Source organism: Lottia gigantea (assembly GCF_000327385.1).
Source record: "Lottia gigantea unplaced genomic scaffold LOTGIsca_31, whole genome shotgun sequence".
In the NCBI taxonomy this organism is placed as follows: Eukaryota; Metazoa; Mollusca; class Gastropoda; family Lottiidae; genus Lottia; species Lottia gigantea.
Window position 1 is genome coordinate 86,741 of NW_008709027.1, and position 15,153 is coordinate 101,893.

General features: G+C 31.6%; 1 protein-coding gene across 1 annotated transcript; it reads right to left on the reverse strand.

The window, feature by feature from the left end:
* Positions 1-9,911: 9,911 nt before the first annotated feature.
* On the reverse strand, positions 9,912-10,100 carry LOTGIDRAFT_119582 (hypothetical protein; the record flags this gene model as incomplete). The annotated part of the gene is made up of 1 exon (XM_009057668.1): positions 9,912-10,100. One exon carries the CDS (start codon positions 10,098-10,100, stop codon positions 9,912-9,914), a length of 189 nt encoding a protein of 62 aa, XP_009055916.1.
* Between the last annotated feature and the right edge of the window lie 5,053 nt (positions 10,101-15,153).

Consider the following 15,153-nt stretch of genomic DNA (forward strand, 5'->3'; position numbering starts at 1 on the left):
AACTACGAAATTCCTATTAATTCTGCATGTTTTACATAACTTACTTGCTTTTATGAGGAAATGTCTACTTGAGCTAATAGATATTTTACGTAATATAGATTAAAACAACCATAATGTCTCAGTTATGAACATATTTGAAATCTTAAATTTTTATATATATTTATGTAACATCAAATTTTTGGTTAATAACTATATTATAAAGAAACCTTGAAATAAGTAATCTACGATCTATGTTGATAACATCAATTTCTAATATTCTTATCATTCTAATGACATTGAAAATGAACACTTGATCCATATTGTTTGAGTCTGTCAATAGTTCATTACGTCGTGAAAAAAACAATATACAAATACCTCAGGTATGTTTATAATAAGCTCAAAGCCTTCTGATTTCAAACTCACCACTGAATGATTGTGTGGCAAAAAAAAAAAATTCGCATTGTGCTAATTGCAGTTAACCAACCAGATAAAAAATATTTTAATATATTTTGAAAGCTGTTACAAGATGTGTAAGTTTCTTAAAAGGAATGCGTAAACACTGCTGGCTTGTATTTGTCTTTCTTCAAGAACTTCTGACAAAATGAGTAACTTGCCAAAATGAAATAAATGTTGAAATTACCCCTATAATGACGTCATTTACTAAAGCTAAAATAAAAAAAAGAATGTCATGATGACATTTGAATATTAATTAGTTATTTTAAAACAGATAGTCTGGGGATATCATTTTTGATGAGCTGTCAAAAGTTTTTAAAAAGATAAATAACTCAGATTTCTTTAAAATATACAATTTTATATGATACTGTTTAGAATAGAAAGTAGTGCTGTCATGAGTATATTCTGAATTACCGATTCCAATTATCGTTAGCGTGCTGTAAACCAGTCATTATTCCAGACCTCCCAGTCTGTACATATTCTGTTACCAATTTTACAGGAACTGCTTCATTGTTCTAATAAACAATTTCTTTGGTTAATTTGATTTACTTTACCACAGTGCAAAGATTCTGTTGTGCTTTATTCTATTTCTGTGAATTGGTTCTCTTCGAATATATTAAATTTTAATACAATATGATAATAATAAGTTTGCAAGCTATTCGGTTTACACAGTACATTAGAATTTAGGCCGAATTTCTCAAGCCAAACAAATACTTGGGAAAGGCATGTAGGGTTAAATTTTAAAACTAATCGCTTGTTGAATAAGCTTGTAATTCAATGAACAGAAATTAATAGAAAATACATAATTGAAGCCCCCTTCTGCTAAATGTGCAGTATGTCATTTTCAATCTGTACTTGCATGTCTCGAACACTAATAATGCAAATCAAATAATTACTAAAATAACACAGAAAAAATGAAATGAAAAATATGATCGGATTGCTGACAAATACTTGGTGAATTAGCTTGTAATTCAATGAACAGAAGTTTACAATCTCATACACACTGGGGCCTCCCCCGGCTTAATGTGTAATATTCTAGACATTTTTACTCGTTGTCTCGACAACCGTTTCCTGTAAAGGGGTGTAACTGTACATTCAGAAAGAAATTCCTAATAACATTTGGATATCGACTGTTACATGTATCGTCACTTCCCAATAACATGGTTAATTCCTTCTGCTAGGTTTACACTATGTTCCCGTTTGCCCACAACAATGGCTTGAACCGCGATTACCGTGGCGGGAACATAGTGTAAACCTAGCAATAGTTTCACCCATTTTACAACTAGTTTTGTACTATATTTAAAACAACGATTAAAACAAATCCTTTAATACCAGGCCAGATTGATTTTTTGTGTCCAAAGATTTCTTGACCAACAAGTCACGACATAGTTTAAAAGGGGAACAACACTGCTTTTAGCATTAATCCACGAATCGTCAAATCTATTGTACACGTATTGTTAGAAAATTAGGACAAAAAACTTTGTGACAGGAACAATTGTTTGTTAAAGCTAGATAATCATCAAAAATTACTCTTAGCAAATGAAGACGACTGATATTCTTTAAACTGATAACTACAGAGAAAAGTAAAGAATTATGCCGTTCATTATATTTTGTAAGACACTATATTTTTCAAATTGGCGTTTCATATACTCGTATACTTATTTCTTGGTGAAAATTGGAAAATTTAACAGAACACGTGTATAAGTTCTTTACCATGTTATAATAATTAATGACAAGCTGAAGTTCATAAACACATTTACACCCAAGATTCAAAGACAATCTGAGAAAAAAAATTAGTGAAATAAACAATGAATTTCTTCGGTTCTAAATCACAATCAACTCAAATGTAACGATGACTCTCACCAAAAGCGCACGTATTCCAGTTTTTCTAAACCACAAAGCCATATAAAATTTACATATAGTGTGTAATGATTTACGTTATTTGATTATCAGAGAAATCTTAATGTTCTATCATAGTGAGGTGATATATATTTAATCAGAATGTGACAATGTTAAACTATATACAGTATGGTTGTCAGATTGTAAGGCAAGATTAAGTAACTATAATATGATAACGTCTGGGACCTACACAGATTTAGTAACAGATAAGAATCATTAACCCTATTCGTAACAGTGACTTTCAGCTATTTCAAAATTTTTAAATAGACCCAAAAAAATTATTAAATTCTATTTTTACAGCAAAGTAAACATTTTAAACTTAACCTTTAACTGTAAAAGTAAACTATGACCCAGTATTTCTCCTGAGGGCACACCATCATCATCTGTACTTTCAACCGCTAAAAGTTACGGCGTGGGTTGATGTCTCTCCATGCTTTTGATTGGATTATACTCAGAGATTGTTGCGATCATGATATATTCTTTTTGATAATTTTGTTAAACTCGGCTATCCAACATCATTTCAGACAGTTGTGATAACGTCAATGGCAATTTTTAAAAGAGAGTTATAGCCTCCGTTCTATATATTACATATTGCATCCAAATATTTCTTTTACATTGGCACAATACAAGCATGACTGAATTCTACATGCTTACAAAGTGGTGGCCACGTTAGAAATATGTGCAGTTCAAGCATCTACTTTGCTCTTTTTATTTTAAGATATCAACATGCGATGAAGTAGAACTGCAGATCATTTCAAACTAAAATATCACCTTCATCTCTTCATTTTTATTCTGATAGAATGCAAGTGTAATTATTTCACATTGAAGTTTAGAGATGTTTCTACTGGCGTTCCGTGTTAATCAAAAAAACATAAAATTCATAATAAATAAGCATAATACGGTATCAAGTTAGTTTTTCTATGAGTCTTGACTATATAAGTCTACATGTAGTTGTTTCTACATGTTATAACATGTGCTAAAAAGTTTTCCTTTCTTTTAATTTGTAACACAGTAAGCGTGCGTGTGAAATTTTTCTGTGGTTCATAAAGAAATAAATTTGAGTTACCTCCCTTACCATAAGAAGATTATTATATTGAGTTATAACATCTTGCTTATCTACTATCACGAAATTATAGTATCCATGAGAATACTTAAACAGACATAATGGTCTCACAGAGAAAAACATCGCTACTGAAAAGAATAATTAAGAAAAAGAATCTGTTATTATAAATGATAATTAATGATTTAAAAAAATCTTATAAGTCTTTGTAGACCGTGACATCGATATTAAAGTTTTAAAAGGAGAATTCTTCATCATATCTCAATGTGAAGTAGCCTACTATTTGAAGTGAAATCGTTTCAATATCAGGGTTGTAGAATATGTTTAAACCAATACCAGTACGCAGTAGAAATTAAGTTTCACGTTCTACATTTATGCCCCAGAATGGCTAACGGAAACAATGCGGTTTGTATTGAGATATTTCTTTCTCATGACCACAACAATAGCCTACATACTATTTGACGTTATTGCGAAGGGTTCGTCGCATACACAGACTAAGAATGCAGAGCAGCTTTGTGTGTTCAGTTGTTTTCACTTGAAAATATATATTTATAACGTTTATTCTTGCATTAGAAACACTTGAGGCTTAAGGCAATATGATAATATAAGTTCAAAGGTTTGAGAGAGAATGAAACTTCAATGTTTCCATGGTAAAATTGGGTAACCTTGGGTCGATTTCAATAGTCTGTTTTTTAGATCAGATTATTGGTAATAAACATAGGTTTGAGCAGCACACTTACAGAAACCTTATATTTTACTCTATTGAATTCTATTAAAACTAAAAGCTTTCATCACAAGATGTCATTATCAACCAAAATATCAATAAACTTAGTCGATTTCCATTGTTTAATCTAGAAAATGGGGAGATTTCAACAAAACCAGTAATGAAATGATTTGAATGTGAGAGTGATTTGATTACGATAATAGCTAATTAGATGTTATTTAGGTAATTTTCTATTTTCTTAATCATAATGTTCAGTACTATTCCATGTTAACCTTCAAATCACGATCTCATTATCGTATATCTGCTCGATTCACTAACAGCCATTTTGATCAAGAGACTGGCTAAATTAATTTCCATTGATTTTACATAGACCTAATAGAATATAGAATCTATTGCTCTTATAATACTTAATAACCTTTCTGTGGCTTGTCGAATTTCCTCATATTAGACTATATATCTATCTACAAGACTTATAGTATAAGTATAGTGAGAAAACATCTTTATTTGATTTCCTGTCATGGTTTTAACGCATTGAGGGGATTTTCTGTACTTTTTAATTTCTTCTTGGCAGAAATCAGATTTATATTTACGCTATATTTTTATGTTTAATGAATATGTTATCTCAATTATACTTAGACGAAATAACTTACAAGGCCTTGTCATTAAACACACTTCTAATTCTCTGGTTTTCTGATCTAAATTGCTTGGTGTTCAGACTTCGTATTGAAAACATTCATCAGACTTGTTTAATAATACCAGCGTTTGATGCAAACACTACAGACAAGATAAGATTTATTGAATATACGCCCATTATGGGCAGCATACAAATATAAAAACAGTAAAATTATGTGAAAGATCTAATGAATATAGATTTGATTTAGATATATGATGATACATGCAGAATAGACAAAATAACAATGGTACTTAATATATAAAACAATATACAGGTATCATAGTTCTTTGTAGGCCGATAACAAACATGAAAACAGTACATAATGTGAAAAGATTAAATGGATATTTATATAATATAGATATATTATACTGCAGAATAAACATCAAATACAACAATAATACAAAATATAGAAATGAAATGAATGGAGTTTTACGTCCTACTTTTCTGCACCATATGGGCTAATGAAGACGGACAAAATATAGAAAGCAAGGTACAGGTATCATGGTCTCTTTTTACGTTCATCAAAAGCAAACAGCACAAAACGAGAAATGCCTTTTGCTATAAAAGGTGGTTGGTCTAATATAATATATAGGTATAAATTTGTAAAATAAGAAATAACGGGTGTTAAAAATTTCGTAATTTACTATGTTCCCCACGAATGGAAGCAGACAGACTTTTAAGCGTTGAACCACGGTGATGCACTTCCCCCTCACCCCGTATACCCGCCTCTTTTGAACTTTTCACTTCCTTAATGGTGTGCGAAAGGGTACCTTTGAAGAAATAAGTAAGAAAGAGCATATAAGAGACGATATCTTGTTTTAACCACCTTATTTAAAAAATTCTGTTGTGTGATATACGTATACCATTTTAAATTCAATATTTCATCAGAGTTGATGTGGAAATTTCATATAGACATAGGTAACGCCCGATGAAAAAGAGAAGAACCATTAAAGGCAACACCTCTTAATACCTGATACCTAATATCTCACCTTGAAATGTATGAGTTTTTATGAAATTTTTGTAGCATGGATGTATTCATTAAGTATAAAATGACTATGTAATAACATATGATGACTGTTACAACCAGCTGTGGTCTAACTAATTAACTAGACTGTTATATCTTAATTACAATATGTTCTAGTAACACTAGATACTTATATAAATAAACAATCCGTTTCAAATAACGTTATCTTCACATGAATTTAACCAGATTACAACTTTTTACCTCTGACATAAAGTGGCTAGGTGTATATATATCTTACTAGGAAAATAAATAATTTGGCATAAAAATATCAAAGGACTTGATATTTACAATATGCCATTTGTTGTTTACCTTTACTACGTATAATCGCTCTGAAATACACTTATAAACTTTTCACTTTCCACTTCCTTTGACACAATTTGAAATTTACGCTATTATTATACTATCATAAAATATACATATCATGTATTATCTTGTCAATAACGTTGCTATAGCTCTGAAAGGTTACAGGTAATTAAAATCAGACCAAACCTTCGCTCTATTTTTTATTAGCCTTCATTTTTAATTAGCAACTCCAGTCAGAGTCTAACGACAGTCCTCTTGAGCATTTATCCGTTAGATCACACCGCTATATAATCAAATTTATTTCTTCCCCAACTCTGGGATTCTCTTCAAAGATCTAGAAAGATGCGGTATGATATCTATCTAAAATAGGCAATTCTATCCACAGGTCAATATATCATCTATCAAAATAAAGTGGTTTCAGCTAAGCTGTGAAACGATACTGTATGATGTCTATTCTCATCTAAGTTATGAACTTCTATCCACATTTCAATCAGATATCATATCACGTTTATCATGATAATATGTGGTTTCCTCTAATATCTTGACAGATACTATGTGCGATATCTATTCAATCTCAGTTTTTATCCACATTATCCACATTCTAATAAGATATCATATCACATCTATCATAATAATATGGTTAAATCTAAGATCTTATCTCAAAAAGTTACTGTATGATATATATGCTCATCTCAGTTGTGCGTTTTTTCAGATCTAGAAAGATACTGTATGATATCTATTCTCATTTCAGTTATAAACTTCTATCCGCATTTCAATCATCTCAGTTATGAACTTCTATCCACAATTCAATCAGATATTAAATCACGAAGGTCTAGAACGATACTGTATGATATCTATTCTCATTTCAGTTATAAACTTCTATCCGCATTTCAATCATCTCAGTTATGAACTTCTATCCACAATTCAATCAGATATTAAATCACGAAGGTCTAGAACGATACTGTATGATATCTATTCTCATTTCAGTTATAAACTTCTATCCGCATTTCAATCATCTCAGTTTAACGTCTATCCTCATCAGATATTATATCACGAAGACCTAGAATGATAGTGTATGCTATCTATTCTCATTTCAGTCATGAATTTATATCCACATTTCAATCAGATACTATATCACGAAGGTCTAGAACGATACTGTAATGATATCTATTCTCATCTCAGTTATGAACTTCTATTAACATTTCAGTCAGATATTAAATCACGAAGGTCTAGAACGATACTGTATGATATCTATTCTCATTTCAGTTATAAACTTCTATCCGCATTTCAATCATCTCAGTTTAACGTCTATCCTCATCAAATATTATATCACGAAGACCTAGAACGATAATGTATGATATCTTATCTCATTTCAGTTATGAACTTCTATCCACATTTCAATAATATTTTAAATCACGTCTAGTGGCGTATTCAGGCAGTGCTTTTCTTTTATGGTCACGTGCCCCCCCCCCCTCTCCCCTCCTCCCACTCCTTCTTGAACCATAAAGTTGCAAAAAAATTCTACTATCACTTCCAAAATCGCGTTAGATGTATTCTCCGGCTACCCACGTTATAAACTTTTCCATGGAGACGCCATACTGGCCCTCCACCATGTTTACTGCCCTCTAAAATCAACAAAGGAATGCAGTGACGATCGGATCACGTCTATCATAATAAGGTGTAAAATAATGTGGTTATATCTAAGCTCTAGAAACATACAGAATAAAATCGTTGCTCATCTTTCAGTAGCAAATAAAAGCATGACACTGTTATGTGGGCTATTATCTCAAAAGATCAAAATGAAACGTGACAAGGAGAAAACACTTTAAGTCGGTTAAACGGTATAGCATGACGCCTTAAAATCTGTTCAGACCATTATGATACATTTTGGAAGTTCGAATTTATTTTACAAAGCTTATATGGAAAGACTCATATAAGAAAAATCATATAATATATATAAACTTTGAATATAAGCAATAATATAATACACTAGCCCAAAATAATTGTTTATAGAATGCGGTAGGCTTAAATGATTTAATGATGTATTCTGTCAACATATCAAAACTCTCGGGTTAAAAAATAGAATTCGTAAATCTGATATGTAGATTCTTGAAAAAGATAAAGAGGTGAATGGATTCGCAGACCTCGCCATAAGCGATTTATTTTAACTATGCGTATATTATAAATTCGAAGACTAGCGTATAAAATGGCATTTTTGCTTTTAAAGCAATGAGCTAACAAAACTTCTTCTTGGCTTCCGATAATGTTTGATGTGATTAATGTCTGAAAGCATTGATTTACGTAACAAACATTGCTATATATAGACATTTATATGATATCACGAAGTATTCAAAGTAAAAATAAATTATTTATATCTAGTAATATGATTATATCACTGTTTTCATTATATAGTGACATGATCATGAATATTCATAGTTGATATTGATAATTTTTATATTTTTGTAAATTGATCAGGTTAATTTTATTGCATCTAATATTCAACCATGCAGTAATTATTTTATTACTTCATACAGTTATTGCTTCAAACAACCATTTCAATTCTTCAAACAGTCATTTCATTACTTCAGATACTCATTTCATTACTTCAATTACTTCAAACTGTCGTTTCATTACTTTAGACTCGTTCCATTACTTTAAACAGTCATTTCATTACAATAGACAACAATTTTATTATTTCAGACAATCGTTTAATTACTTCAAACAGTCATTTGATTACATCTAACACTCATTTCATTACTTCAGACAATCGTTTCATTAATTCCCATTACTTCAAACAGTCATTTGATTACATCTAACACTCATTTCATTACTTCAGACAATCATTTCATTACTTACAGCTTTTTACAAACATAAATATCAACGAATACGTGTTTATCACACAGTTCGAATGTGTTGAAAAAGAAAATGTTGTCATGTATTTATATTTTGATCTTAAATATATCTTGTCTGGCTGCTAGGCAACATAAAACGACCGTAAAACTTAGAAACCGTATAAATTTTAAATGTAATGAACTTGAGCATCATGTCCAAATAACAAATACCAAAAACATATATTACGTAATACAATTATTACTCTGAAAACACAAAATGTTTATTTACAGTCATATAACCTACTTTCGTGCGAAACTAATTCCATGTCTCCCCGGAAATAATAACTAATTTACAGGTGCGACCTCGCGTGACCTCCGCATTTGCATGGTTTGATAAACATGGGTTATCTCTACAACGTCAACCTGCAGAATTTCTCCTATCGTTTCCAATTTGGAAAACGATCATTTTGTCAGTCAATATTTTCTTTTTTTAATTCATTGTATATCGAGCTTCTGGTATAGTTTCATATTGAACGTCTGATATAAATCACATCGAACCTCTGATACAATTCATATGGAACCTCTGGAATAATTCATATGAAATCTCTGATATAATTCATAATTATCCAACCTCTGGTATAATTCATACCGAACCTCGTAGATAATTCATATTGAACCTTTGATATAAGTCACATCGAACCTCTGATATAAGTCATATCGAACCTCTGGTATAATTCATAAGGAATCTCTGATATAATTCATATGGAACCGCTAGTAAAATTCATATAGAACCTCTGATATAATACATTTGGAACCTCAGACATAATTCATATGGAACCTCTGATATAATACATGTGGAACCTCTGATATAATACATATGGAATCTCTGATATAACCCTCACGGAACCTCTGATATAATTCATATGGAACCTTTAGTATAATTCATATGGAACCTCTGGTATAATTCACATGAAACCTCTGATATAATACATATGGAACCTCTGATATAATTCATACGGAACCTGTGATATAATCCATATGGAACCTCTGGTATAATTCATGTGGAACCTCTGATATAATTCATACGGAACCTCTGATATAATCCATATGGAACCTCTGATATAATCCATAATGAAACCTCTGATATAATACATATGGAACCTCTGATATAATTCAGATAGAACCTCTGATATAATACATATGGAACCTCTGATATAATTCAGATAGAACCTCTGACATAATTGATACGGAACCTCTGATACAATTTATATCGAACATCTGGTGTAATCCATACGGAACCTCTGATATAATACATATGGAACATCTGGTATAATCCATATGGAACCTCTGGTATAATTCATACGGAACCTCTGATACAATCTATATCGAACATCTGGTATAATCCATATGGAACCTCTGGTATAATACATACGGAACCTCTGATATAATTCTTATGGAACCTCTAGTATAATCCATATGGAACCTCTGATATAATACATATGGAACCTCAGATATAATTCATATGGAACCTGATATAATCCACACGAAACCTCTGATATAATACATATGGAACCTCTGATATAATTCATACTGAACCTCTGATATAATCCATATGGAACCTCTGATATAATTCATATGGAACCTCTGATATAATTTACATGGAACCACTGATATGATTCATATGGAACCTCTGATATAATTCATATGGAACCTCTGATATAATACATATGGAACCTCTGATATAATTCATACGGAACCTCTGGTATAATCCACATGAAACCTCTGATATAATTCATGTGGAAATTCTGGTTTAATCCACATGAAACCACTGATATGATTCATATCGAACCTCTGATATAATTCATATCGAACCTCGAATATAATTCAAATTGAACCTCTGGTATAATTTATATGGAACCTTTGGTATAATCCATATGGAACCTCTGATAAAATCCATATGGAACCTCTGGTATAATCCATATGGAACCTCTGGTATAATTTATATCGAACCGTTGATAAAATTTATATCGAACCTCTAATATATAATTCATATAGAGTCTCTTATAGTTATCTGTCCCTATAATATGTCATACCATATGTCTTTATAGTTAAATCAATCTTTGCTTATAATATGTCATACACTAGGTCTTTATTGTTGATTAAATCTCCATTAGTCATACAATAAGTATATGATTATAGTTGATTCAATATTTCTTTTATTTCTTGGAAACGAGCCTCTGAGATGATTCATTCGGAACCTCTGACATAATTCAATTTAAGCCGCCGACATAATTCATAGTGATAGTTCATATCGAGTTCATATGATACGGTTCATTTCGATTCTCTGAGATATTATATATATATATATATATATTATATATATATATAGCATCCTTAGGCGATATTAAAGTTTGAATTTGAATGTTATGTTTGCCCTTAAGGCCAACAGATTGTTTTTTCATTCATTTCATGCAAGGTTTGTCACAATGTTATATACACAAATATATATTTCTATGAAATATAATTCTTCACTACATCCAGGTAATTAAATACCTACTTGAAGTACATATATTTTGACAAGCAATGACTTTCAATGACAATATTTTTTACACTGTCATACCAAGGTTATATTCAGATGGTATCTTTACTTGTCCCGTCAAGTATATAGGCCTACGTTTACCTACACTGGAACTATATTTTTCTTTCACAGGTATAAAAACATATTTGCTGTTAGCTAGAGACGACGCTAAAAAGGACCACCGAACCAGTTACAATTTCTCATAATTGATAAGATTCCTCATGCCTAATATACTCTGTATAATGAACGCCTTGCTGTCGCAACCATGTCATTTTATATACTTGAACCGGCTCTAATATTTCTATTTTCTACACGGATTACTATATACATGCTGTTACAGGTAGATCGTTACCGCCCTCTTTAAACCCTTCTTAAATAAGTCAATTGTTTCATATACCTGTCTTACCTTACACTTCTTTGGGCCATCGAAATTTATATTCTACCTCTAGGTATTTAACACAAGTTATCTGCCAAAATCTACTTCGTGCTATCATGCATATCAAAAAATACTAAGATTGTTTTATTGTGTGTGTATAATTGTTACGAGTGTTTTCCTGGATAATTTAAACAGAGATCTAAGTTTATCTATCATGGAACTATATTCTGATTTATATGAAAGGTAAGTGCTACATAATAATTCTCCTATCCTTTTATGAAGAACGCATAGCTTAATAATATATGAGTAATACATAATATAGCTCAACTATGATAAAGGTAAAACAGAAGTCTGTTTGGTAAAAGGCATAAGATACTGGCAAAATAACATGTGCCGATTCGCCATACAAATGGTACCATGTTACGTATTTACATATGTATGGCACAAGTTTCAACAAGAAAGTTCAAGGGTGAAGGTTGTCCCAATGTTGTTTTAGGAGATATAAGTATTAAGATTATTGTCTTATTATTGAGTGTTGAGTTGAATGAGAAATAAAGCAGATGACTTCAAGATTATCTACCTTAATTCTTCTGAACTTATCTACTAATCATCAACGTACACTTGACCTAAATGGACGACAGCAGTGCTGTATATTACCTAATGATGTAATAAATTGAACTACACTTTGTGATCTCAAATAAGATTCAATAATTCCATGGGCAGGCCAGTTTGTTACATCGAAGTCAATTTATCAGTTACAATTTATTAAATTTTATGTAATAAATTCCAAATCCCTAGGACTAGGCCTACAATATCAGTAGCATTTATTACTGGATCATTATTAGCAATAATCAACTTCGCTTCCTCATAAAAATTATTTCCTCCACTACATATGACATGTATTAGGTCTATTATCTTATTGCTAGGTAGCTGACCGAGATTAACCTTTCAAAACGAAACGCGGAAGAATTCCTCGTTCCTTATTTGTTTGGTTATTACAAACAAGTAAATGCGATTTGCAAAATGGAGTTGTGCATATAATAGAAAAACAATCTGTTTAATGCAGATCAAAACTAAAAACTTAAAAATGTTACTCGCCGTATTTGGTCAAAGGTCTAGCCTAATGAATCTGTCTTGAACTTAGTAGCCTATTTGAAAAGGGGGGAATATTCATGTTTCATTTCTTTCTGTTGGTTGAGTCTATAGGTCCTTATACTCAGTGGGCATTATTATATTAAACAAATATAGCCTATGGGCAACTTTGACCTAGGCTAGACCTAAGTAAGCTAATGCTTATCGTAGCCTATTGACTCCCTCTTTCCTGGATCTAGGTGATAAAGCATAGCCTTAGTAAGATCGTTTGTAGGGCCTTTGTCAAAGTCATCTCTAAATCTAAAATAGGACGAGCCATTCAAAAATTCTTACTACGTGGCCTAGGCCGACCCTAAGTTGTGTAGGCCTATAGGTTAGGCCTAGGCATAGGCCTAGCTGACATGACTTTAGTCACATACTTTCTTTGGCCTAGTCATACAAGTCATCAGACAAATCAGACTCCAGACCGAGCCTATGGGACATGTGCTAGACTAGTCCTTTTTTTTAGGCCAAAATGGCTGAACAAGCCGTGTCAACAATTCAGGCCTAGTCTATTCTAGGCCTACTATCAGATTCTAAGGTCTGAATATAATATGACAAACTTGTGTTAAAGTATTCAACTAATAAGCTAATTCTAACTGCAAGCCAAGGCAAAATAAATAAATATTTATTAGCCTAGTAGCCTAAGTAGGCTATGGCTAGGCCTAGGTTTCATTCGGATCTTTGACTGGAAAACTGCAGCAAACCTGGATTATAGCTTTGATTTCCTGATTTCAATAGTATCAACCTACTGTGGACTTCTCGTGTCGATTATTTATACAACACGTGCCATAAGTCTGTCGGCTGCTCTGATTATTATTGAGAAAAGGCATTGTGGGTATAACCGTCCGCCATATTGTTGTATGTTTGTGCTGTCTTGTCTGTGTGTGTTTTCACGTGGAAAAAGGTAAAAAAGGTAATGTGACTGCTTTCAAATATGCACACTGCGATTACACTATATAGTAGTGAATCATAAAACGATTATGCGGCTCTATTTTAAAAGACCAGGCCTACCGTAAACACAGGTAGACTTGTATGTTAGCTCATATGTGTATGAAGACAGATCATATCATATGTTCTGATCTCAACTCAATAGCTTAACTGTAGGTCTGCTTTTTCAGCGACACTGCGACCTTGCAAGAAATTTGTGCCGTGCTAAATTATTTTGCAGGAACAATTTTCAATGTAGGCTTATGTCCTTGGTCTTGGATAAAGTATTGAAATAAATGAATCAAAAACATGACTAAGCCTAGCTTAAATTTATTAAATGACTAATATTTATAATTGTAGATCCCTTATCTGAATAAAATATTACCATAGGCTACCCTTATGTAAATATATTAATTAGGCTAGCCTATTAGGAACTAGGCCTACAAAAAGAAATTTTTTGTCTCATTCATATTTGCTAATCTGCTACTATTATTTGCTAGACAACACTGTGGTTTAATGGAATGAAATAATAATAATGATATTGAATATGCAACTCCAAAATTAAAAGATTCATTTATTTGATTTCAATAAAGAAGTGATTTATGTGCCTATCTAGTCAGAAACTATACAGTTTTTTTTTAACACAAGTGAAATTGGGTACATAGCCTATAAGATATTGAAGAAACATTTTTAAGCTTCCATATCATGATTGGTATTTTCTTTGAAAATTTTGTATGTGCTCTGACAACTTCTCATGAATTAAAGATTGTTGTACTATAATATTAATGATTTTTTATAAAAACCAGTCTTCAAATCTATTGCCGGGTACTGCGAAAAGGTTTAAGAAATATTCTTCTGTAAATATATAACATACTGCAGCAATAAACAGAATTAACCCAATTCAATACGGAGATGCACAATACTTTAGAATTAAAGTCTGAGGTCCTGTTTGAATTATACATGAAGTCCACAACCAATTTAGATTGTCATTTCAAAGCTGTCTAGAGTGCCATTGAGGGGATTTTTATTATTAATTACAGAAATTTTTGGGCTTGAAATGCCATACCATTAGCAAATATTTGTAACATTGAAATATTGCATCAGCTATAATATAAATTGAAGTGGCATGTCAAGGTGAAGTATAAAACTAAAAATCCTTATTTCACAAAAATTAATACATTTTGCATATGTA